The sequence below is a fragment of the Magallana gigas genome, chromosome 3 (genome assembly GCF_963853765.1).
Source record: "Magallana gigas chromosome 3, xbMagGiga1.1, whole genome shotgun sequence".
In the NCBI taxonomy this organism is placed as follows: domain Eukaryota; kingdom Metazoa; phylum Mollusca; class Bivalvia; order Ostreida; family Ostreidae; genus Magallana; species Magallana gigas.
Genome location: NC_088855.1, coordinates 31,840,443 through 31,868,061, shown reverse-complemented (window position 1 = coordinate 31,868,061; position 27,619 = coordinate 31,840,443). Strand labels below are relative to the sequence as shown.

Genomic DNA, 27,619 nt, shown 5'->3' with positions numbered 1-27,619 from the left:
AGGTTGGATGGCATCATGCAATAATAAAAACCCTGTTTCAGTAAACATTGATTTTAATCATCAAATATTCGGAGATAGATTGAAAGTTAAAAAAAAATCATAGAAATCGAATGAATCTTATTCTTTAGTTTGAATCGCACATAACGGTTTGGTGATGAAAGAGTGGGGGATGCAGTCGATCTTGAGTAAATATATAAACTTAAACTCGGGGGGGGGGGGGGGGGGGGGTATGTGAAGGATCATCACTTAACTGATGTTATATATGATCAATATAGTTTCAGTGCCACGTCTCTCGTAAAAAAAACTTTAGTGTCCCTAGCTATCAATTTAACACATCAGATCGGTATTTAGCTACAATGTAGGTAAATTCAGAACGACTTCAACGTTTATGTTTATAAACGGCCGTCTATTTGAGCCACATAAGCTTTAGATTGTTTTTGTTTTTTTCACTAAGGGGGTTATTTGGAAAGGGCAGGCAATTCAGCAATGGAAACATTTAGATACATGTTTATGCTTATTCGTCAAGTAATTTGCATTTCTCTCAAGTCAACCCCATGCAATGATATAATTAAATCTAAACAGCCAATCTAAATAGGATTTGACAAATTCCATTAATTTAACAGACAAATTGCTGTCCTTTAAAAAGGACTGCAAAACGTGGACCATATGCATGTGTTTCCAACGAAAACGTGAAAGCCTTAAAGGGGCATGGTCACGATTTTGGTAGAATTCTATTTTTCTGGTTTTTTTTTTAGTTTTAACAATGCTTTAGGAATGCATTTCTAATGATCAAATGAAATTTGAGAGTCAGACGTAGAGTTATAAGCAAGATACAGAACTCACAATTCTTTTTCATGTACACAAGGCTCGTGCCCTGTTTTTGTTTACATAGGTTCAATATACCACTTAAATCTTTTTCAAGCTGATTTCTCTATCCTCTTATTCATTTTAAGCATAAAGAAACAGTTTTTAACGTTTAACACATTCATTTAAGGTCTAAAATTGGAATTTCCACTTCAACATTTGAAAATGTAAACAAAAGCTTTGTTTATATAGCAAAGAATTGTAAGCTCTGTAACTCGTTCATAACTCAACAAATGACACTCAAATTTTGGTTGCCTATTTAAAATGCCTTACTATAGCATTGTAAACGTTAAAATCGGAAAAATAATTTTTGACCAAATCGTGACCATGCCCCTTTCAGATTATCAGAGATTCCGCCAACTCTAGGCCCCTGCTTTTAACCACTAAATTTGTACGTTGCATTACGTACATGTATATGTATAACCCTGACTTTTTATCTCAGAATTTAAAGGGTTCATACTTCTAAAATAATTATGATCTATATCAAAGAAGTTAACATGTATAGTATCAGGCATTCGGCGAATTCTACTATTTGCGCGCGCACATTACTATGCAGCAGTAAATTGCATGAAGAATTTAATGGTACTAATTGTTTTCACAGAATTTGCGTATAAATAAGGTAAATTAGTCGAAAACTAGCGCACGTTTTTCTGCGCAATAGAAATACAATTTTTTCAATGGGTGGCCCTGTAGCTCCAAGGTCGTCCATCCGAATTTTTTCAGACCGGGAGCTACAGACCTGCAGCTAGTATATGTGCAATAAAGAAGTAATGGAATCAAGTGGCAGATTAAATTTTGCCGTTGTTATAAAATGTCTTTCGAGCGGAAAGTAATGCTCATGAAAATAGATGCGTGAGATTCGATGCTCTAAATGGGAGATTATGATGTTATGGACTAATATTCTGCAAACAGTACATAACATGTAAGTACTCAGTATTTTGATGTAAAGAAAGACCACTTAGCTCATTAGTTTATGGTAACATTCTGGTATAAAGGGAGGTTACACACAAATTCCAATGCTTTATTGTTATATAAAGATCAAAATGATATCGCCTGCCTACAGAAGGTATAGTTTACTAATGGGGGTGAATTTTTTAAAATTACAGCAACGTCATCTTGTAATACAATAAAAAAAAATCTACCTAATGATACACAGATACACATCGCCGCCATCTTACTTTCGTCGCATATCTAAAGCAGTAGATGCCGATTGCGGAGTGATTTTTATTAATGTCAGACGTAATGCACTGCTTTGGTTGAATAGGTTGTAAGGTTAGGAGTTGAAGAACTGATCGGAAGACGGTGATGATTGCAAAACTTTTTTAATGATGAATTTCAACAGAAACTTTCAACTGATGTTACAGTTTTATGTAAACCAATATGGCGGCGATGTGAAATTAAGGTATTATTAGGCAGAGAGTAAATATTTTTTCAGTATGAGAAGCATACATAACGTCATGTGCCTGTATAGGAAGTGTTTGTTTCTTCAGTTACGTAATTTTTCCCTTTCCGCGTCACTTCCGTATTTATCATGCCGAGAACTTCCGGTCGATTATTATAATAATTAATGGATATTATCGATACCTTTAACCTTAGTTTTATCAGTTGAGGCCGTCATCTATGTATAAGTACAAACAGAAACACAATGAGCAAAGGAAATTAGTCAACATTCAAAGTCCCGACTTTTGCAAATGACATGCTTTTGGGCCGTACCCACAATGCTTTGAATACATCAACAAAATTATCTTAAGTCTGTCCAAAGTTATTGCTTCCATTACATTTTGATGATTTTTAAAAAAAAATACACATACTTGTGAAAGAAGTACACTTGAAATCGATGAAATGGAAAATATCCAAGATATCTTCAGTGATAAATTATCCCTTTTCACTCATAAAATTTTACAGGGAGGAAAACAAATTTCTTACGGAGATTTTGTAATGGAAAATGTTTACATCTTTTCTCCACTCGGAAGTACTCGGGACACCTCGCGCAATTTTTCAGCGTTATCATCCGGGCTTGTTAATGGCTGATGCAATGAAAAATCTACGTAGACTTTCTATTTTGGGATGTGTATTGAAACCTGAAGCGGTAGAGGGGGCGTTTCAAAACAGATAATCTGGACATTTTTCATATTAGTTGATGAACGTAGTTTGAGCACAAAGGTATTTATTATTATCGAAATATCAGCGAAAAGTGGTGGAAGCAAAAACTTGGGACAGAGTATAGTACTGTAGTACTGTAGTTTACAACTAAAATGTGAAGCTTCCCGATCCCTGCTACAAATATTCATCAAAGACAACAACAACAACAAAAAAGAAAAAAGAAAAAAAGAAACAAATGAATGAATAAGACGTAATTGGAATGAAATCGTATTTTAATAACCGAAGCTTGTCGTTCACAAGTATTGACGTACATGTAGTTAGCCAATTATTACGGCGGCTGACGTATTTAAAAAATGATTAGTAAGATTTTGATGGCATGAAAACCCAGCTAGACTGTGATTCACCGTTGTTGATTTCCGGTCTTTGTTCTGTATTTTTTAATCGCTGTAAATATTTAAGTTTTGATGCAGACAGTCTGACACACAATCTCAATTGGTATATTGGATACATTATATGAGGGTTTTTTTTCATTTAAATAGGTATTCAAAATGAATACGATTCATCAAATACATGTAGGCCTATTAAATATGTTTCTCATGATTTTCTTTTTACTTTCAATAGCTAAATTTGTGAAGATAATGGATTAAAATAAATAAAGATGTTACATCATTTTTTTGTAATTCAAAGTTTTAAAAACTATCGATAACAATCTTGTTTTATTTATTTATTTATTTATTCATTTTACATTTAATTTAAAGCACCTGGTCCTTATGATAAACAAAAACATGCTATAAAAATTATACAAACTATTAATAAGAAGTATATGAGATTTTTATTTAATATTTGTTTTAGATTATATATTAAAACTTATCAAACTTTTTCTTGATCAAAATATGCCCTTATAGGAATGATTTTCAAGAGTATAAAGTTTTGAAATACTCAAACGTTCATTTACAACGGAGGGTGATAAAAGACTACAGAATTTTATACACATGAGTTATTTAAAATTTTGAATCGAACAAATAAAAAATTGCTTTCAGCTTTAGATTGGAAGCAATAACATTTTGCACAATAACGCATCAATGAAATCGAAAATAACACATACCACAGAAGATATAAATACCTCTTGGGTTGATATTTTTTAATAACTAAAACACAACTAACAAAAAGAGCATGTTTTCCAAATAAACAATGTGTGCATTCACTTAATACTTTCGTTGCATTAATATGTTTAATGGTGACATATATTGTAGTCATGTTGAATTTTTCAGATTTTTTTTGAAGGAACGAAAGATAATTAAAACAAAAAAAAGCGGTCCTAAAATAACAGTTATAATAGTGATAAATGTCTCTGTCATTTCCTCTTACTAATTCAGATGCGCACATTGAATGTATTTACAAAATATGAACATATTGTCGTCGTCGAAAATCCACGATCAGTCTTTCATATGCTTACTGATCATGCGCAAACTTAAAGAATTTCGATCTAATGAATAATACATGTCGTATTCTAATTAACTCTTTCACACTTCCGTGAAGGAAACCTCGCAAAATGCGTAATATTATACTGACACATGTGTTACAACGCACTTTGAAATCTTACGCACTTTGATAAAAAGTTTTCGTTAAAGTGCGTTAAAATTGAGACCAAGTCTACGCACTTTGAAAAATATTTTTTTTTTTCAAAGTGAGTTGATATGGTTGATATTTATGCACCTTTGAAAAAAAATTGTGCAAGGTCTAGTTAAAGTTGTTAAAACCCTCAAATATGAGAGTTAAATGTTTTGACCTAGTTTCGCTCGATATGACATTGAAAAGAGAACCCATTAGATTTTAGCTTTTTTATAACGGGTGAAATTGACGTAAGCTGCCTGTATATTTCCAATCTTGCCAGTTAATGTTTCACGGTCTTAAAAGCTTATGAACAAATATAATGACAAAGTATATCAAATACAATACTAGTATGTTAGAGATGATATGTTTTAAGCTGTACATGTAACTATCTTACTTTATATATCGAAATAATTTGGTTTGAATTTAAGAAAGGTATTCGTGCTTAGAAACCAGCAGATTTATAGGTTTATGAAATTTATATGATGTTTACAGATATCTACCCAGGTTATACTCGTATGACCTGGTTTGGAGCAATTTACACCTTTTTATAATCTGCAAAGCGGATTATCAAGCGTAAATTGCCCCAATACTCGTTTAACCTGGGAATACATTGAGTTCATTTCTTAAATATTCCGAAACTTTAATTACAGAAAATACAAACCATATGATAATTAATAGATAATAATAATAATATATAATAAATAATAGATATGTTTGAAAAATGACGTATTTGTTTCAACCGAATATTATAAAAAAAAACAGACAAAATGTTAATGACTGCTAGTAAGTCCTACGGTAAAACAACCGAATGGGGAAAAAAGTAAGATGAAAAAAAAAACATTTTTTTTTTAAAAAGAGCTATAATTATAGAAATATATTCTACTTTCATGAATAATTGTAATTTATTTTAAAAATCTTTTTTTTTATTCAGAGTAAACTGTCTTTTTACTTATTTTTTTTTATTCCGAATAGATTCTATCAGCACACGAACACGTGTCCTTTTATTTTGCTTATTTATTTTTTTTAATATCCAAACGCTTTTTAAAAAAAAAAAAAAGAAAAAAAAGAGAAAGAAATAGAATTATGATATACAAAATAAAATCTGTAGGCTAAAGTAAACACTTACCTCGGATATTAAACAGCCAAAAAAATATTGCGAGAGAGAAAAAGAACCCGACTACATCATGCCATACAATACGATATACGATATACACCTTTAAATGGGTGGCAGCGTTAATGACAAAATGGATGTAATGTATTCAAACTTAAGTTTTCGATTTAAATTGACATTGTATTGACCTGAACCGCTCCGTTGTCTGAAACAAGCGGTGCCTTAAGTAAACGCCCCGCGGTATGTCTTCAATTCATTGAGAGAAATTCAAACAAATACGTTTGAAGACAAACGGAAGCTGCGTTTCGCTCATTGTTGAATTCTTCTAAAATGGGAATAATAAATTAGAATCAAATGAATCCCATTTCATAATTTTTGTGGACCAGTCTTCAGCAAATGTATACTTAATGAGCTATTTAGTTTAAAAAAATGTTTCTCTCGACTTTTTGAACAAGAATAATCGATGATATTGAATTGAATGGCACTACATGTATATGTTAAATTAAGTTTTTCTCTAACCACTTTGAACTAATTGAAATCATTGGTGTGAAGAGGATTGAAAATCTATTTGTTTTGCTCTAAAACTGTAGTCTTATATCTACATACCAGTAATATTTTTCTATTATCAGATTATGTCAACATAATATATCGATAAAACTATATTGACAAACAACACAACTATGTCAGCATGTAACGTACGTATTAGTTAGTAAATTAATAAGTAAGTAAGTGCGACTGCAAGTAAGTACGTAAGTAAGTAACTAAGTAAGAAAGGAAGAAAGTAGTAAGTGTGAAGCATATACATCTATGTATTACTTGTGTTTAAGAAACATGAAAATAAATAAACATCACGGGAAAAAACTACATGTATACATACTCCTTTGAATTGTCATTGTCCACACGTGAACGTGAAGAATTTTTAAAATCATAATTTACAAGGTAGAAGATATATACACATCGAACAGTAAGTATAAAAGCATATCTTTTTTGTCGTTTATAAATGCAAATTAACGTCTGTATGGAGTCACTAAATATAAACACTTTTTAAAGTTGATTTTTATTTTCCAAAAAAAATTAAAATTCAAAAACAATTCTTCTACATAACAACATCATATAGTTTTAATTGTATGTGGGTGATTCGATTTCATTCTTGAGAGTAAGAAGGGATGGTTCCCGAAGGGTTTTTTTAAAAATTCATTCTTGACATTGTCGTCCAAAGACACGCGGTAAGTATAACGTTTAAAAGGTCAAAAGGTCGACCTTGAACTAATTGTGATTTCAGCTGCGCATACATGTACCTCCTCCAAGTAGTGATCTACAATGCACGAGCTCGTGTCTGAGTCTTCAATTCTCTTTCTACAAATGGCTAATGACATTGAATAATTGCACAATGTTTAACAAAAGCAATTTTCAAAAGGACCGTGCAGAATAAAAGTATAATAAAACAAACAGGTAATTTTAACAATATCTTAATGGTTCTGTGCAATTGAATTGTATTACCATTCATGTTTAATGTAAAAACTAATAAATTGATCAGCTATATTACCGGGTCATGATAAAAATCTTTTAGAAAGCATATTTCAATTGTTAAATAGCTGTATTGTGCATTTAATCGAGCTATGATTTCAATGACAAATGAAAGGTAATATCACCACTGGAGATCTGGAGAGTAGATGACGCAACGGTGTAAAATAGACAGGTGCACATACAAGGACATCTTCGCTAGCCAAGGGTTTCCGATACACTACGCTTTTAATAAACGATCCGAATTTTTTTTGGTATTTTGACCATTTTAAAAGTTCAAGGTCGTTAACTGTAAACGGTTCCACGACCGACTGCAACTCTCCAATGAAAATTGACCGGCAATTTACAATGGTTTATGAGAAGCGAAGTGTATCGAAAACCCCTGGCTAGCGAAGATGTTACAAGGATAGAGCTCCTAAAACATTGAAGTCGGTGTGCAGTTCACTTATAACATACACAATAAAATCATTTTTAAAAGCTTTTGAATTTATACATGTCAGTTATAGTAAGAAATGTTTAACCTTTGTGTCTTTTACTAATTAACAATTTTTAATTGTCAGTGAGTCAAGGACTCATTAACAATTAAAAATTGTTAATTAGTAAAAGACATTTGTATGAAAGACTGCTGGCCAGTGCTGGGTGTGTGGATTTATTTCACATTTTTTAAACCAGTCACAATTTCTATTTATCCACCCCCCCCTTCCCCAACAGAGTTTTATTTCGTTACTCTCTTGTATAAATCATATTTATTGTTAATAATATATTAAACTTTACCTAAATCATTTACTCCCCATCATAAAGCCGTTTTCCAGGTGTGTTCCCGTTTTGCACACATTTGATAATTGGGTATAGAACAATAGGTGTGAATTGTGTTGTGATAGCAATTATAGTCTGCTTTCGGTCAAAGATTTTACCTGGTTTTTTTACCTGTCTTTTATCAGCACCTTAACGATAAAACAAGAAGAATGTAGACATTTTGTTGTGTTTTAGGTCTAATAACTATCACCATTTTTTTCGTTTGATTAGATAAAGATAATGATATATTTAAAAAAGTCTTCAATTTCCACACACTTATTAAAACAAATAATGATTAGATGATTTGACTTTCAAATTTTTGTCCATTTACCTTAAATTTAAACAAAATGAATCAGAAAAAATTGCTGGTCCCAAGCCAATTGGAAGCTGATTCAATGGATAGTTATATGATGAAGGGGAAAACTACAAGGACAGTCATATGGGGTACTCCGTGTCTCTTTTTATAATTGAGTTGCAAATTATGTAAAAGACATGTTTATAATTGATTGTTTGGTATCAACAGAAAGAATATTATGAAAGAAAACAGATCTTTATCACAAAATATTTCAATCTTTGAAGTAGCAACCTTGACGGTAGTTCTTATGACATCATCGCTTTAGTTTATGGCGGGTCACTCTCTAGTTTTTCAAATCAGAGGTTAAATACATAAAAAATTCTGACAAAAATAATATTTCAATATTTATGCGATATAACTAAAACTGAAAAAGGTTGAAAATGCATGAATTAGGTCTACATTTAATAGGTTTTGTGAAATAATCTTTACAGTTTTTGAAGCATATAAAATTGCCGATTTATCGGCATACAGTTTGTCTATTTCTTCGATTTTTCAAGCCACAACATCAATGAAAAATGTTAAGCAGTGTTTTCACAAGACACATCTCCTCCATTTATGTCAGCAAAAGCGATAATTAAATATTAACATATGATATTTTCTCTTCAAATTTTTAGCGTGTACATGTTCTTCCTATATAGGCAGTAAGTTAAACAAAGGCGCTACATATTCAACATTTTTGCAATAATCTTTCTTATTTATAAAAATAAAAAAATTGTTCATGACCAAATTAATGTTTGAAATCAAATTCATGAATATGGATGGTGATTATTATGTAAATGTGCTTTTATGCAATTTATATTGTAAGATAAAATAAAATGTAAATATAAATTGCGAGTAAATATGTTTTACTTATTTTATTGTCAATTACCCTCGCGGGAATTGTGATATAGACTATAGCAATTATGCAATTATCTCACCTGGTCAAATTCCCGTTTCGCACACATTTTTTTGATACCACATTTTCAAATGTGTGCAAAACGGGAACAAACCGTTTTCCATGCTTGTTTTGTAATTTTATGTGACAGTGTACAAGTGGTGTTGGTATTTTTTAAAACTATTATTTAAAAAATTAGAATTTAGGTACTAACTTCTGCATTTGACATGAAAATGGATTCGGATGACTCATCTTGAAAATTTGAAAATTTTCATTGCTCGTGCCGATTGCTTTATATACTGAATTTCTTGGCCTAGAATCGATTTTAAAGATTCGAAGTATTCAGTGTTGTTTGGTCTTTTCGTTATTTTTAGCGTTACATATACAACATCCGAGCGTTGACGCGGTGAATTAAAAAAGAAGAAGAAGATTTTACGACTGAGCAGGTAGAGGGCTCAGAGGACCTACATGTAGCCCCCAATGGAAATTAGGTATCACGATTTTTTATAACCCTGGAGGACAGATTAAGCTCATGGCAAATAAAATGTAAATAATCGTTTTCTCTTTGAAATAATATTTATCAGTGAATTATTTTTTTTTTATTTTACCTTTTTTGTATTTCATATTTTCCCCGAAAGATAAGTAAGTATATAAGTAATGGTCTTATGGCAGCTTCTTCCTTGGGACCATCAGTTTTTACCCATCAAACCAGCATACCTATTGAAATTTCATTAAATCTCTCGATTTCAACTGATAATTTTATAAAACATGTTTAATGGACGTTTTGGTCACATACTGAGTTGTCTCCAGTAATAAATACCGAGATCAGTTATGACGTCACATATGCAATACGCAACTCACTTTTGGTGCAATGGCTTCTTTTGCACGCGTTGGTGGCTTTTTTAAGAACGTGTTCAAAAGTTAAAAAAAATTAGATGGTCTGAGATTCTCGACAGAGTAAAGATGCAAATAAATGAGACATGCAAGCAAAAGAGTCAAATAATTACTGTATATTGAATTCGGTTTTAAGGCTAAAGAGCAAAGCGCGGGTTATAAGTACAAAAAGTACTAGTATATAACACTCAAATTTTGGATATAATATATAAATAGTGCCTGTTTGGGAGGGTAACAGTTAAAATTGTCACCCCGAGAAAACCATTGTCAATCGACGTGAAGCGGAGGTTAACAAATGTTTTCTCGGGGTGTCAATTTCAACTTTTATCCTCCCAAACAGGCTCTTTTTATTTTATTATACTGAATGTCTTAATTTTAGAGAAATTATTACTGCTTTTATATAAAAATGTCGTAATTCTACGGCGAACCGTACGCGCATAATTTACGGGCATGTAACAATTCGTTGTGTTACCCGTTGCCAACTGTGTTGCAAACGCTGAGGGTAGTAGAACGGATTATCAACTGCGTATAAACCAATCAGATTTCGGTATTTAACATGAAAGTATAGTAAAAATATTTGGTTATATAAATTTCAATAGATAACCTAAATGTCTTTGAAACAAAACAAGATTTCAAATTGACAACATGACTTTGACTTATTGAATGATACACCAAAGATGTTAAGTATAAACACCTACAATCTCTCAATAACAACCGAGCAGCAGGAAAAAAACAACTACATTTTCTTTTTATCCAACTTTTATTACTAACACATGATAAAAATTGATCGGCAAAAACAAAAACGATTTCCACGTAACCTTCACGTAACATTGTTGTGTTAAAGTCAGTTTAACAGATTTTCTCGCATCTCTGCAAGAAATATGCCAACGCCAATCCGGCGCGTAAATATCTCTTTTTTGCACCTAGTTCCCATTATACAAAATGATAAGATGATAGGAAACATGAAGGTATAAGGCAGGTGTAATGCCTTAAGGAGGATGCAATGTCAAAATATCCTTGACAAGCTACATCTTTAGTTTGAATAAATAAGTACTTGTATAATTATAATTATTATATATCTTAAATCTTTTATACATTTGTAATCAACTAATGCGGTTGTCTTTCAAAGGGACCTCTACACGATTCGAACTTTTGTTTTAAAATTCATTATTTCCCCATATATTTTAATTAGTGATTGAATTGTTATTTAGAGTACCTTAAATGTTTCATTAAATTTGATTGTCAAATATCAAGTCAAAAGCGTTACTCTTTGTTTTGTAAACAAAACTCAAGTTTTGTTATTGTTTCCAAATACGTGCATTAGTATAAATTTCAACCAAGTCTTGCTTTCTTGTATTGATAATTTCTTTTTAATGAACAACTTGAATCAATACCGGGACAACCAAAACTTCACGGAAATTTCACTATGAACACTTCACGCTTAAAACCTATTGGTGAAAGAAGGACACATACGGAAAAAAAATATCTGGAGAGAAAATTAAGATGGCACCTGTAGAAAATTTGTCATTGGTAAACGTACTATATGAAAGAAATATTTTTACCATGGCTGTTTAGACCAATCTGTTCCTGATTTTTGTCTATTGATTATAATATAATATATCTTATTCATCTCCGAATTTAACTATCTATTGATTTTCTTGTTGCTGAAACAGTTAAGTGATTTTTCAGTCGTTGACATAAAGGATTGTACAATCTAAAACGTTTGTTTGCAAATACCCATTATGATTTTTTTTCCCGTAAGTGAATTGATAGTTGATGTAAAATTTAAAGCAAGTGTCCCTTTTTAAATAACTTTCATTATCCGCGATATCCGGACCGAAGTAATAATTAATTCACGTATTTTAAAATTGTTTAGTCTAAACGTCTGATTAACCAGGTCAATGTTCGAGGAAGGCAATCTTTGAATTTTCAAGAATCATAATGAATTTATCCTGTCTGCGGTTTTGGCATGTATCCAGTCATTATATATGTTGTTAGTCACATTGTACTAACGGAAGCTGCGTGGTCGGCGAATAAGTCATCAGATTTTCCTTAAATTTTAAGATATGATTTCTTAAGCTATAAACTTTTTTTTGTAGCAAATATGTATTTCACCTTTTAAATTTCCTATATTCTGATATAAAGCTCTCCTTTTGAAGAAGATTAATACAGTCTAAAATTGGTCAAGATCATCGAGCCCATTTATTCCAACATGGTTTATCATGTTTATTCCACAAAAACCTGATCAAATTCTCACTTTCAGATTTCTCATACGTGTATGACACCCTCCCCCCCTCCCCCTCCCCAATTACTAGTATATCAGGCCGAATCTTTTTTTTTTTCAACAATATTTTATTCATTGTAGTATATTAAATGAAATTAGGCAGCAGGCACGGTCTATTTTAGCAGTCTCCCTACATTAAAGACAAAATGAACAAATTGAAATACTGTGGAATCATTAGATTTCGTAATGGCTCAATTTTCGTGGAGTTCGTGGGTACCTCTCACCTAAAAATTTATATCCTCCACGAATTAATGAAATAGGGTTATAAAGTCATATTTCCTTTTGTACATGTAGGTATAAAAGAACACACGAATTTATGTCCCCACGAACCTGTAAATTTTAAACAATCCACAAATTTTGGTCCCAACGAATTTTAATGATTTCACAGTATTCAATACAAATAATACAACTCAGGCTATAGAAAAGATGCAAATGAAAAAAGAGGTAAATATTATTATATCGGTATGAAAAGAAAAAGTAAGACTAAATTATTTTTTTCATGGATGTTTACAAGAAGCCTTTTGTTGCTGCAATAAGATTATTTACTCCTTTAATTCAATTTATTTGAACATTGATAATATTAAGTACATGTACGTAATTAGGATGCGGTTTATCTAGTTTATCTGTTATGCTATTTGCCTTAATACTTATGTAAAAAGTGTACTTAGTTATGGTGCTGAAATTTGGGGATTCCATAAAGGTCAAGATGTAGAAAAAGTCCATATAAATTTTTGTAAGAAGGTTTTGGGTGTCAGAAAAAATACTTGCAACAGTGCAGTTTATTATGAAGTAGGTAGATTTCCATTAGAGATTTTCAGGAAACAAAATTTTTTTTAAATACTGGTTTAAATTAAGAATCAGTAAAAACTGTATTTTAAAAGCATGCTACGAAGACATGGTGAAAAATAATGACATCTGGATTTCAAATATTAGGAAAGAATTGTCCATCTTAGGCTTAGCCGATTTATATCAAAGTACTATGAAAGAGTCTGTTATTTTAGATATTATATTTAATAGAATGTGTGATGTCTTTAAACAAAAAGTTGTTAACGATATAAGCAATGCATCAAAATGTATATTATATAAACATGTTGTTGATCATTTTTGTTTACAAGTTTACCTAAAGAAACCAATTCATGTAAAATATCGTAAATTAATTACACGCTTACGGTTGTCCTCACATGACTTAAAGATTGAAACAGGGAGGCATGATAATTTAACGCGTGATTGTCGAAAATGTGAATCTTGCAACTTAAATGTAATTGAAGATGAGTTCCATTTTTTACTTATTTGTCCATCACTTTGTAGTTTAAGAGATAAGTATATTAAAAAATACTACTCCCGAAAACCAAGTGTCTATAAAGTTATACAGTTATTATCTACCTCTAATACTAAAGAACTGTGCAATTTAGGTAAATATTTATATTATGCAAACAAGCAACGAACTCTCCATGTGAATTATCCAAATTGATTATGTACACTATGTTTTTCTTACTGTTTATTTAATATGTATATGTTCATATGTATAACCTATGAGACATTTGTCTCTTGGAATAAAGAACTTGAACTTATAACATACACAATAAAATCATTTTTAAAAGCTTTTGAATTTATACATGTCAGTTATAGTAAGAAATGTTTAACCTTTGTGTCTTTTACTAATTAACAATTTTTAATTGTCAGTGAGTCAAGGACTCATTAACAATTAAAAATTGTTAATTAGTAAAAGACATCTGTATGAAAGACTGCTGGCCAGTGCTGGGTGTGTGGATTTATTTCACATTTTTTAAACCAGTCACAATTTCTATTTATCCACCCCCCCCTTCCCCAACAGAGTTTAATTTCGTTACTCTCTTGTATAAATCATATTTATTGTTAATAATATATTAAACTTTACCTAAATCATTTGGATTTTCTTACAAACTCCCCATCATAAAGCCGTTTTTCCATGCTCGTTTTGTAATTTTATGTGACAGTGTACAAGTGGTGTTGGTATTTTTTAAAACTATTATTTAAAAAATTAGAATTTAGGTACTAACTTCTGCATTTGACATGAAAAAGGATTCGGATGACTCATCTTGAAAATTTGAAAATTTTCATTGCTCGTGCCGATTGCTTTATATACTGAATTTCTTGGCCTAGAATCGATTTTAAAGATTCGAAGTATTCAGTGTTGTTTGGTCTTTTCGTTATTTTTAATGTAATGTTACATATGCAACATCCAAGCGTTGACGCGGTGAATTAAAAAAGAAGAAGAAGATTTTACGACTGAGCAGGTAGAGGGCTCAGAGGACCTACATGTAGCCCCCAACGGAAATTAGGTATCACGATTTTTTATAACCCTGGAGGACAGATTAAGCTCATGGCAAATAAAATGTAAATTATCGTTTTCTCTTTGAAATAATATTTATTAGTGAATTATTTTTTTTTATTTTACCTTTTTTGTATTTCATATTTTCCCCGAAAGATAAGTAAGTATATAAGTAATGGTCTTATGGCAGCTTCTTTCTTGGGACCATCCGTTTTTACCCATCAAACCAGCATACCCATTGAAATTTCATTAAATCTCTCGATTTCAACTGATTATTTTATAAAACATGTTTAATGGACGTTTTGGATACATACTGAGTTGTCTCCAGTAATAAATACCGGGATCAATTATGACGTCACATATACAATACGCAACTCACTTTTGGTGCAATGGCTTCTTTTGCATGCGTTGGTGGCTTTTTTTTTAGAACGTGTTCAAAAGTGAAGAATATTAGATGATCTGAAGATTCTCGACTGAGTAAAGATGCAAATAAGTGAGACATGCAAGCAAAAGAGTCAAATAATTACTGTATATTGAATTCGGTTTTAAGGCTAAAGAGCAAAGCGCGGGTTATAAGTACATAAAGTACTAGTATATAACACTCAAATTTTGGATATAATATATAAATAGTGCCTGTTTGGGAGGGTAGCAGTTAAAATTGTCACCCCGAGAAAACCACTGTCAACCGACGTGAAGCGGAGGTTAACAAATGTTTCCTCGGGGTGTCAATTTCAACTTTTATCCTCCCAAACAGGCTTTTTTTATTTTATTATACTGAATGTCTTAATTTTAGAGAAATTATTACTGCTTTTATATAAAAATGACGTGAATTCTACGGCGAACCGTACGCGCATGCATAATTTACGGGCATGTAACAATTCGTTGTGTTACCCGTTGCCAACTGTGTTGCAAACGCTGAGGGTAATAGAACGGATTATCAACTGCGTATAAACCAATCAGATTTCAGTATTTAACATGAAAGTATAGTAAAAATATTTGGTTATATAAATTTCAATAGATAACCTAAATGTCTTTGAAACAAAACAAGATTTCAAATTGACAACAAGACTTTGACTTATTGAATGATACACCAAAGATGTTATGTATAGACATAGACTCAATAACAACCGAGCAGCAGGAAAAAAAACAACAACTACATTTTCTTTTCATCCAACTTTTATTACTAACACATGATAAAAATTGATCGGCAAAAACAAAAACGATTTCCACTTAACCTTCACGTAACATTGTTGTGTTAAAATCAGTTTAACAGATTTTCTCGCATCTCTGCAAAAAATACGCCAACGCCAATCCGGTGCGGTTGCACCTAGTTCCCACTTAGACAAAATGATAAGATGGTAGGAAATAACATGAAAGTATAAGGCAGTTGTAATGCCTTAAGTAGGATGCAATGTCAAAATATCCTTGACAAGCTACATCTTTAGTTTGAATAAATAAGTACTTGTATAATTATAATTATTATATATCTTAAATCTTTTATACATTTGTAATCAACTAATGCGGTTGTCTTTCAAAGGGACCTCTACACTATTCGAACTCAGTATTTTTAAAATTCATTATTTCCCCATATATTTTAATTAGTGATTGAATTGTTATTTAGGGTATCTTAAATGTTTCATTAAATTTGATTGTCAAATATCAAGTCAAAAGCGTTACTCTGTGTTTTGTAAACAAAACTCAAGTTTTGTTATTGTTTCCAAATACGTGCATTAGTATAAATTTCAACCAAGTCTTGCTTTCTTGTATTGATAATTTTTTTTTTATGAACAACTTGAATCAATACCGGGTCAACCACAACTTCACGGAAATTTCACTATCAAAACTTCACGCTTAAAACCTATTGGTCAAAGAAGGGCACCCACGGTATCCTGAGAGAAAATCAAGATGGCACCTGTAGAAAATTTATCATTGGTAAACGTACTTTATGAAAGAAACATTTTTACTATGGCTGTTTAGACCAATCTGTTCCTGATTTTTTTTTCTATTGATTATAATACAATATATCTTATTCATCTCCGAATTTAACTATCTATTGATTTTCTTGTTTCTGAAACATTTAAGTGATTTTTCAGTCGTTGACATAAAGGATTGTACAATCTAAAACATTTGTTTACAGATACCCATTATGATTTTTTCCCCTAAGTGAATTGATAGTTGATGTAAAATTTAAAGCAAGTGTCCCTTTTCAAATAACTTTCATTATCCGCGATATCCGGATCGAAGTAATAATTAATTCACGTATTTTAAAATTGTTTAGTCTAAACGTCTGATTAACCAGGTCAATGTTCGAGGAGGGCAATCTTTGAATTTTCAAGAATCATAATGAATTTATCCTGCCTGTGGTTTTGGCATGTATCCAGTCATTATATATGTTGTTAGTCACATTGTACTAACGGAAGCTGCGTGGTCGGCCGATAAGTCATCAGATCTTCCTTCAATTTTAAGATATGATTTCTTAAGCTATAAACTATTTTTTTGTAGCAAATATGTAATTCACCTTTTAAATTTCCTATATTCTGATATAAAGCTCTCCTTTTGAAGAAGATTAATACAGTCTAAAAATGGCCAAGATCATCGAGCCCATTTATTCCATCATGGTTTATCATGTTTATTCCACAAAAACCTGATCAAGTTCTCACTTTCAGATTTCTCATACGTGTATGACACCCTCCCCCCTCCCCAATTACTAGTATATCAGGCCGAATCATTTTTATTTCAACAATATTTTATTCATTGCAGTATATTAAATGAAATTAGGCAGCAGGCACGGTCTATTTTAGCAGTCTTCCTACATCAAAGACAAAATGAACAAATTGAAATACTGTGGAATCATTAGATTTTGTGATGGCTCAATTTTCGTGGAATTCGTGGGTACCTCTCACCTAAAAATCTATATCCTCTTAGACGTTATAGGGTTATAAAGTCATATTTCCTTTTGTAGGTATAAAAGAATACACGAAATTTTGTCCCCACGAACCTGTAAATTTTAAACAATCCACGAATTTAGGTCCCCACGAATTTTAATGATTTCACAGTATTCAATACAAATAATACAACTCAGGCCATAGAAAAGATGCAAATGAAAAAAGGGGTAAATATTATTATACCAGTCCGAAAAGAAAAAGTAAGACTAAATTAATATTTTTATAGATGTTTACAAAAAGCCTTTTGTTACTGCAATAAAATTATATTTGCTCCTTTAATTCAATTTATTTGAACATTGATGATATTAAGTACATGTACGTAATTTGGATGCGGATTATCCATTTTATCTGTTATGCTATTTGTCTTAATATCACCATTGACATGCTATTGATTTAATCTCGCAATCTAAAGAAGTGTCACAGTAAAATAAAATACCCAACATCTAAAGAATACATTTTATTTTTTATTATTAAACTCGTAGCATTAATAAACAAAGTAACCAGTTGATGAAATGGAATGTTGTTTATTGCTGATAATTCTTATCCTTTCTGTTCACTGTGTGGATAATTTTCATCCTTCCTGTCCATTACGCGGATAATTCTTCTTTCTAAAAGAGATGAATAACATCTTATAGAATTCATACGCATGTTCGTGTTTAACGTGTAGGCATGTATGCTAAAAACTGAGTTAATAAAAAGCTGAGGGATACAGTTGCCAAAGGCAGTCTATCGATTTGAATAATAGAAGAGTTCAATTAAACATGATTCATGATTTTATTGTATAATTAAGTGCGCCATGAAAAAAATTACAAGTATTACAAAAACGTTACCTTAAATTGAGAAATATTAAAGAAAAATAATTTTCTCGGCATGAAACCATCATCATCATCATCTTCTTCATCATCCTTGTCATCCTCAAAGTCATCGACGACGAGCTAAAAATAAATTGGAAGGAGATGCGTTATTCCTTTACTGGAATACTTAATGACATGTTATAAATCGTATTTGAGTGGAGTCATCATCAGAAAAATTGGACCGAAAACTATTCCACCAATGGACATGCATATCCATTTCAGCGCAACTGAGACCATTGCATTCGAAGACTTCAGGGGAAAAATTACATCTCTTCGACTTAAATTCTTTCCCACTTTCAGATTAAACAAAATTATGGATGAATAGGTCATCACAGTATTTTGTCAGGTCATTATATTTTTTAAAAGATGTAAAATAATTAGGAAACGCATTTTGCCTTCTTTCTTACATCGAAATCGTTTTCTTTCTCATGTTTTATCAGCTGACTGGTTTTGCTGGCCTCCAATTTAGGGTCGTCTGGTTTCGATTCCTTTATTCTAGCACTTAATGTGTTGAAAGTCTGTTCGGCTTTTACACCACTGAGAAGAAATTTAATGCTATCAAATGGGATATCAAATGTTGTGAATGTTGTCTACATGATATAATTATTCAAAACAAATACATGTATTTCATACTCCATGCCTTGCCATGCCATGTATTTAATTCTTGAACAAGAAAATAGAACTATAAAAAAGTTACTGATTTACAGATACAATATTATGTAGGAACAGAAAAACGTAGATATTTTACCCGATATCAACAATTTTGTTTTCGTTGTTCTCTGCCCTCTCCAGATGTGCACAAAAATACTTTTCATCTTTAAATTTTTCCTTTTCTTTCTTCAAGTCTTCCTCATTTACATGTCCAGCGTCTTCAGAAGTTGAGGTATTTACTTTTTTCACTTGAGTGACATTTTCATTTAGTTCCTCTCCTTTCACCTCTATGCAGGTCTTTTCATCCTTTTCAATTTGACATTCCCCTTCAACATTCAACTGTTTAACTTCGATCAGGCTTTCGAATTCATCTTCAACTTTATTCACTATATCTGATTTGACTTTGTCGAGCACGTATTCAATCAACTTATCAAAATGCACTGTCTGTTGCTTATCTTCTTCGGCATCCATCTTTGTTGATGACATTTCAAAACTCTCACTCAGTTCATTTGGCGTTTGCAACCAATTTGGCTTCTCCCCATATTTCACGGAAACTTCCATCCTAGTACCTTCGATTTCATTCTGACTACAACCTTTTATCCCTTCCCCTCCGCATACTTGTATCCCCTTATCCTTTAAATCAAACGCCCCATGGTCGTCTGGCATTTTTCCATGGGGAGCCACCAAGGTTTCGCTAAGCTGCTGCTCTGTTTTGTTAAAATTCCTGATCTTTTTAACATACGGGCGTCTCCTCCGTTTACGCTTGATATGCCTTTCTAGAGCTAGAAGTCTCCTTTCTTCCAGTGCAGGGATATCCTTAATCCGACGTTTCATTTCTACATTTCTGGTTTCCTTAGCTCTCTTTTCGTCTAAACTTTGAATCTCCTGATCGTCTATGGTTGCAACCCTTTTCTAGACAAATAAAGGACAAGACAAAATGGATTGTTTAATATATATGTTGCAACTTTAGGATTTGTCAGAGATGCATGCATAAGACGTTATTTTATTTACCATATTGGTAACTGAACCATTTCCACAATATGACTGTGACTCCATTTTACTGTGATCTGAAACAAGAGATACCTTCTGTAACCACATCTAAGATATGATGTTTAATTACATACATGCAATATTCGATGTTATAAACTACAGACCAACCTTTTCATTACCTTCCAACTTTTCTGTGTATACTGTAGTGATAGTAATTGCGTCGTTTTGATTGTGACGTTAATACCATGTGTCCGTGATTGTGACGTCACGCAAACTCGTGATTCCACTACAATAAATCTTGAGGGGATAGAAAGGGCCGGGGGTTTTTAAAACTTTTTTGTTATAATGCTTTATTTCTGTGCTTTCGCTACAAACAGACAAATATGTGTATTATACATTGCACAGACCACCCATACAGACTTGCACACATCACCCATACCAAGATATACAAAATACATTTAAGGTAAGTTTACACGCTATTAAGCTGATACATAAAAAAAAAGAAAAAAAGAAAGAAAACTATGCAATTTTTGTTAATTTGTATAAAAAATAGTGAGAAAAAACAGAAAGAAAACATCTCATTCCAGAAGACAAATTATTCTTCTAATATATATTTCCATTGTGACCAAGGAACATCAAAGTTATTATAATACTTTCACTAGAATAAAAACATTTGTTAAGCTAAATTAATATAGAAAGTTGAAGAAAAAAGGCAAACAAAAATTTCCCGGAAACCACCTCCCTCGAAAAAAAAAAAAAATAAATCTGGATTCACGAATGTAGTGTGACATGAACTGAACTTTCAGTGCTGGTAAAGGCTGCGTTGATACGATTGTCCAAGAAATAATCAAGGTATTGTTTTTGTCTTAAACTTTAATTTTCTCACATTCCACAAAATCGGGGACATACAGTGTATAAGCTGAAAATTCAAGTGAAATTTGAATAATTTACCTGGTACATGTAAAGATAAATAATAAATGTTTTGGTAAAGATAGTTACATGTACATGACTTCCCCACTAATATTTGCTTAACAAATTTAGTAATAAAAGTATTACTTATCATAAAAGTAACAAATTTATACCTCCCCCCTCGAAAAAAAGGTAAAAATGTCGCCTTCTTTGATTATTTTGAATAATATTTATTCAGTAATCGGTATCATATACATGTACACTTTAAAAGCAAAGACTGGGAAACAGTTCAAATGGTTTATGTTAATCTCGCTCTAGTCATTTTACAATGGAGAAGAGAATAAACGGCCAAAGCACACGAACATGACACATGTACATGAACATTGAGAAAGAAAAAAGAAGGAATGGAGAGAAGAAATAAAAAGAAAGAAAACTAAGAAGAAAATGTGAAATGGAGTATTGAAACACTTGTTAAAAAACGGATTATACATAAATACATGTATATGCAAAAATAGATATATAATTCTGTATAAGTGGATGGAATAATGAATAGAAAAAAACCCATATGAAGAGCCAACAATTTATTGGAATGTTTCTAGACTGTATTCTATTTTAGACATACATGTATGTCTTGTATTAAAACCAAATACTCCCATTTCTATAATACTTCTTATTTCAGCTTCTATAATACTTTCGTTAACGTATGATACTAGTATTTCAAGAATTGATAAGCTTCGTGTAAAATAAATGTCTTCGATACGAATAATATTATGTTACTTGACATTAATATTGGTTTTTTTGTTTTTCGTTTGTTTTGTTTTGTTTTGTTTTTCTCTGTTGAGTAAGTTAGGCCATATAAGAATATACATGTATGTGAGCACACACGCACAGGTCTCATACTTGATATATACATGTATATGTGTACATGTAGCAATAGTACATGCAGTTAACATGCAGTACAACAGGTGAACGTAAAATATTTTACTTTAGATAAAGAACTTTTGTTGGACAATGTAAAACATTATTGTTTTCACGTTCAGATATATCATTCTTACCATATAATAAAAATTCTACATTAAGTGAAAGAATTGCAATGATTTTGATTCTGGAATACGCAGAATCTTGTTGGTTGATGATATGACTGTAAATGGCAGCTCAATCAGATTAAAAGCAGATGCTCGATCCGCTCCTATATCTTTTTACTGTCGCTACCGTAGCAGCAAAAAGAAATAATGACCGGATCGAGGTTTTGATTCTGGAATATATGTTGAAATTAAAACATTAAAAACGGTATTCACCATTTTAAAAAACCATATGATTTGATGTCGGGACGTACAGGTTAGCAGCACGTGCACTTGATTTGTACATACACTGATACTTCAAACCGTCAAAAACATCGAACAATTTATTACAGAAATTAATAAAGGTGTTTATTATAGCAAATATGCGTAATGTATGAGACAAGCGTCTGTGGATAGATTGTTTATTACCAAGAAACATTCGGGTCATTGGTTTAAATAAACCGCAGACATATGAAAATTCGCAGTCTTGAATTAGTCTACGAGGTAATGATATTACAATAATAAATGTTTTAATCGCAATTTAAAAAAAAAAATACTTTTTTAAAATACAGAGTACCAACCGTAAAAATACTGGTATATGGTACAAGAGATAAAAAATTAATATATGATGATTGTTAATAGGTATTTTGAATTTGAACTACGTGTAAGGCATTTTTTCCAGCAAAATTCTAAGGGAAATAACTCGATAATAAGCGACAGAATATAGTGTTTGATATATTATCGTGTTCTGCCAGTATATGATAAAATCAACAAAGTACACATAGCTCTGTGTTTTTTTATGTTTTTAATTCTTTTCTAGCATTGAAGTAAATATGTATTTGTTCGGGTGAGCGAATCTGACAATACGAGTCTAATATGATTGTATTTTGAGTCGACCTTTGTAAGGTACATTGTAATAAAAAAAAATTGGCTATTAAAATGTTCAGGAGGTAACAGGAGCGACAACTCTTCCGTCAGTGTGAATGAAAAATATCCGCCTTTAATAATAGCTTTAAATTATATCTAACCTACTCAAAAACTCACAAAATGTCATCATCTTACATATACTAAAGGATAAACTGAAATAGTTCGAATTCTTTTTTCTAGTTTGTAATTGAAACTCTGCATAGAATGAAAAATATTTATATGGAATTAAAATGGTTTCTAAGGATTTACTTCTTCTATTTTTATTTCCAAAGAAAACCGTCGAATGCATGCATGCAATTTATCGAACGCAATCTTTGCTCAAGTTTTGTTAAAATTATGAACAAGAACATTACCCTCTCTTTAATCTGGAAAAAAAACTGCTTGGCGTGTACATGCAAGAGGGATATTGTCAAACCACATGGTTTTAGTATTAAGAATTAACTGAAAAAAAAATCGGCGTTTGGGGGGCTGAGACAGTCGAGGGGGTGGTATGCCTTTTATTTCTGAAGAGTCGTTGTTATGACCTTTGCCCTTTGACCTAAATACTTTGTACAAGGTCACTGTACATCCTTAACCCAAAGGCACTGTGTGGATGAAGTATGAGCCAGACTGATTCGAGGAGTGAGAAAGAACGCTTCATGCAAATGATGTCGGACGGACAGAACTGCAGGGCGTTTAGAGAGGGGTATTCTATTTTCAAAACTGAATTTTGATTTGAACATATTTTATTGTATATATATAAGATACATTTACAAATGGTTAGGACAAAAGTTCTGACAACCTACGAGGCCTTTACCATTTCAATAGAAAAACTGTACAAAATTTACAAACTGAAACACCTATACATAATATAGTATGTATTTATTGCCTGGGTATGGGGGCCGCATATTATTTGTTGGAATTGAGGACACAAATGCTGCACAATGTCGTTCCGGGGACAATATTTCTCTGTCTGAAGGTCTAACAAAGCAGATGTCGTCGAAATCTTAGTCAATAACTGTTTTGTTATACCCTGGCTTAACTATGGATGCAAGTACATGACATTTTTGTATACATGTAAGTTGTCACTTGTGCCGCACTGCCTTCTGGTTATTTTTGTTTCACCGAAATCGGGCAGATATCATTCATATGTGACGAAGCAGTTCAACAATTTTTATCTTGAAGCGGCAGACCGGTCAAAATACATGTAGAATTTGTTAGACTGCCTAAATGGTGGTGATATAGCAGATGCAAAATTCACTACTCTCATACAGCATTTAGTAATGCCTGAAGATTGACGGCGCAGCACAAATGCTGTTAATGCAAATGATAGAAGACCTTGTTACAAAACGGATTTAACTAGAAAACTTAAGAACTTGCGCTCTACAAACTCCAAGGAATATTGGAAAATCTTAAATACATCAAAATCATCGAATAAGTGTGCTGTTCATATTAATAATATGTTTGATTACTTAAGAGGTATTAATGATTGTGAAAATGACGATGAACCCAATATAGAATATAGTGATTTTTTATCGAATGCTGAAATCGAAATGTCTGATGCTATTCTTAACAGTACCATAGGAGATGAAGAAATATTAGAAGCCGTAAAGAAACTCAAAAATAATAAAGCCGCTGGGTATGATGAGGTGCTTAATGAACACATTTCGGCAACAGTTTCTTTATTTCTACCTTTATATAACAAGTTGTTTAATATTATATTTGACAATGGTTTTATTCCTGATGAATGGCTTGTAGGTATTGTGAAACCCATATATAAAAACAAAGGCGACCCAACACATCCTGAGAACTATAGACCGATTACATTATTAAGTTGCCTAGGAAAACTTTTTACTTGTATATTAAGCAATAGATTAGAGATATATGCATCAGAGATTGACGTTATCAGCGAAAGCCAGGCAGGTTTTAGAAAAAACTATTCAACTCTAGACCATATAATAACACTACAGTTTTTATCCCATACTCTTATGACCATGAAGAAAAAAACTTTTTTGTGCTTTTGTTGATTTTAAACAGGCATTCGACACTGTCTGGAGAAATGGTCTTTGGAGTAAGTTAATCAAAAATGGAATAAATGGGAAATGTTTTAATTATATCAAAAACATGTACATGGAAGTTAAGTCAAAAATTAGTATGAATGGCTTATCTTCCGAATTTTTCAGCTGTAATGTTGGAGTACGCCAAGGTGAAAATTTGTCGCCATTTTTATTTTCGTTATATATTAATGACTTAGAAAAATTCATGATTGATAAAAATATAATTGGGTTACAGAGTGTTACCAAACCTTTAGAGGATGAACTGTTTATGTATTTTAAACTATGTATTCTTTTTTATGCTGACGACACTGTAATTCTCGCTGAAACGCCTGATGATTTACAAAATGCTCTGAACGAGTTTCATTTATACTGTGAGCAATGGAAGTTAACGGTTAATATAAATAAGACAAAAATATTGGTATTTTCTAAAGGTCCAATGATAAAAAGGGAATTTTACTTTAGAAATGAAATAATTGAAAATGTGAAAGAGTTTAAATACCTTGGAATTGTTTTTTCACGTTCAGGGTCTTTCAGAAAAGCAAAAACACATCTCTGTGAACAGGCACAGAAGGCTATGTATGGGGTCATTAGGAAAATAAGGCAATTTAATTTACCTGTCGAGTGTCAGTTAGACCTTTTCGATAAAGTAGTAATGCCGGTATTAGTATACGGATGTGAAGTATGGGGCTTTGAAAATATAGAAACTATAGAACGTATTCATTTGAAATTTTTGAAACATATACTGAATTTAAAAAGCTGTACCCCATCATACATGGTTTATGGAGAAACCGGAAGGTTTCCGTTATCTGTTAATATATATACTAGAATGGTTTCATACTGGGCAAAATTGTTCACCGGGCCAGAAAATAAAATTGTTCATATACTTTACAAATACTTATTGAATCAATATAATAATGACTTTTCTAAAAACCCATGGATTGATTGTATACATTCTATTTTTAATAAGTGTGGTTTTTCAAACATTTGGAATGAACAATGTACTGTAAATGTTAATTGGATTACAAATGCTGTCAAGCAAAGGCTTAAAGACCAGTTTGTGCAGAAATGGTCGGCTGATATTGCAAATTCTTCAAAAGGTCATATATATAGAACTTTCAAATTTATTTTTGGATATGAAAAATATTTGAGTATTCTGCCATCAAAACTTCGAAAAATTCTTGTTAAATTCCGTACGTCGAATCACCGACTTCCTGTAGAAACTGGTAGATGGTTAGACATTCCTCTTAATGAAAGATGTTGCACATTATGTAATAAAAATCAAATAGCCGATGAAATGCACTTTATATTAGAATGTAATGCTCTTTCATGTATTAGACAAAAATACTTGGAACCTAGATTTTGTGTAAGACCAAACACTTTTAAATTTTGTGAATTATTGTCTACTTTAAAACTTAAAAAACTCAAAAAACTCTGTTTATTTATAAATGAAATTTTTGAATCAGTCTGTCCTCCTTGAACATTTGTACTTTTTTCTCATATTTTTTTTTCTCTCTAATTTGTACTGTACATGTACCTCTGACTTTATACATACATTTGTAAATATTTATATATATATATGTGTACCTCATGTACCGTCATGTTGACGGTTTGAGTGAAAATAAATTGAATTGAATTGAATTGAATTGAGGATCTATTGGCGTAACCATTCCAATTGCAATGTAAGTGTTGTTTATACAAACTAATTAGTCTTTGTTGTTGAAATCTATTCCATTTTTTTTTCATTTTATTCCATTTAATTGAGTGTCATTAAGCTCACTCAATAGCGGCATGGTATCAGCATTAAATTAAAGCCACTATACGCTGTCCCAAGTTTCTGCTTCCACCATTTTTTGCGTAATATCTCGATAATCATAAATACCTTTTGAACCCAAACTACATCAATTCACTAGAAGTTCAGATTATCTGTTTTGAAACACCCTTCTTTAGCTTGTGGTCTCAATACACAACCAAAAATAGAAAGTCTACGAGGATTTTGCATAAAAAAGACATAGAATTTAAGTATCCCGGATGATAACGTTAAAAAATTGTACGAGGTGTCCCGAGTACTTCCCAGTGAATTAAAGATGTAAACATCCCCCAGTTTGAATCTCCACACGGTTTTTGTTTTCGTTCCTGTGCAATTCTAAAGGTAAAATCAGGTGATGTATCGATGAAGAAATCTTGTATTTGTTTCTTTTATTGATACTTCATTGACAGGTTTGTTCAATCTGATTAAAAATAATAATAAAAAAAGTGACGGAAGCAATAACTTTGGAACGGACTACTGTATAATAAAACTGGAATTACGTGTACAATCTTTATTAATTCATAAATTCAAAGTTATTTAGCTTTAATTACTGAGTTTGGGTACCATGGTCATATATGTGCACGTGTCATAATAAGGGATTCTATTGAATTTTTAATATATTGATTGAAAATGTCTATGTTGGCAGAGTTGACCAATCAGACAAATCGACGCCTACCTGAGGGATTTGAAATACAGGTATTAATGATAAA

At 31.7% G+C, this 27,619-nt stretch overlaps 2 protein-coding genes across 4 annotated transcripts in view; both read right to left on the bottom strand.

The window, feature by feature from the left end:
- Positions 1-5,803, bottom strand: part of LOC105326537 (uncharacterized) — a 45,102-nt gene extending 39,299 nt beyond the window's left edge. Inside the window, exon 1 of the mRNA XM_034482656.2 lies at positions 5,708-5,803. The gene's annotated coding sequence lies outside the window, so the exon portion shown is untranslated. The remainder of the gene's footprint in view (positions 1-5,707) is intronic.
- A 12,430-nt stretch (positions 5,804-18,233) lies between these two features.
- LOC105319420 (uncharacterized) lies at positions 18,234-20,412 on the bottom strand. Of its 3 annotated transcripts, none has more exons than XM_066077786.1 (6): positions 20,349-20,412; positions 20,191-20,246; positions 19,277-20,091; positions 18,936-19,065; positions 18,505-18,609; positions 18,234-18,282 (listed from the first exon to the last, which is right to left on the bottom strand). In XM_066077786.1, exons 2-6 carry the CDS (start codon positions 20,233-20,235, stop codon positions 18,262-18,264), a joined length of 1,116 nt encoding a protein of 371 aa, XP_065933858.1. In that variant the 5' UTR covers positions 20,236-20,246; positions 20,349-20,412; the 3' UTR covers positions 18,234-18,261. The 3 variants fall into 3 exon arrangements, with proteins under 3 accessions (XP_065933858.1, XP_065933857.1, XP_065933856.1); XM_066077785.1 differs by having other exon boundaries at positions 20,338-20,402; XM_066077784.1 differs by lacking the exon at positions 20,349-20,412 and having other exon boundaries at positions 20,191-20,319.
- Positions 20,413-27,619: the final 7,207 nt, after the last annotated feature.

What these genes read in the sequence shown, in the direction of transcription:
- LOC105319420 (XM_066077784.1), bottom strand. Translation starts at nt 20,277, where the DNA reads ATGTGGTTACAGAAGGTATCTCTTGTTTCAGATCACAGTAAAATGGAG. An exon ending in AACAAAATTGTTGATATCGG is followed by an intron (nt 19,066 to 19,276) that starts GTAAAATATCTA and finishes ATTTCTTCTCAG; the next exon opens with TGGTGTAAAAGCCGAACAGA. An exon ending in AGAAAGAAAACGATTTCGAT is followed by an intron (nt 18,610 to 18,935) that starts GTAAGAAAGAAG and finishes ATTTATTTTTAG; the next exon opens with CTCGTCGTCGATGACTTTGA.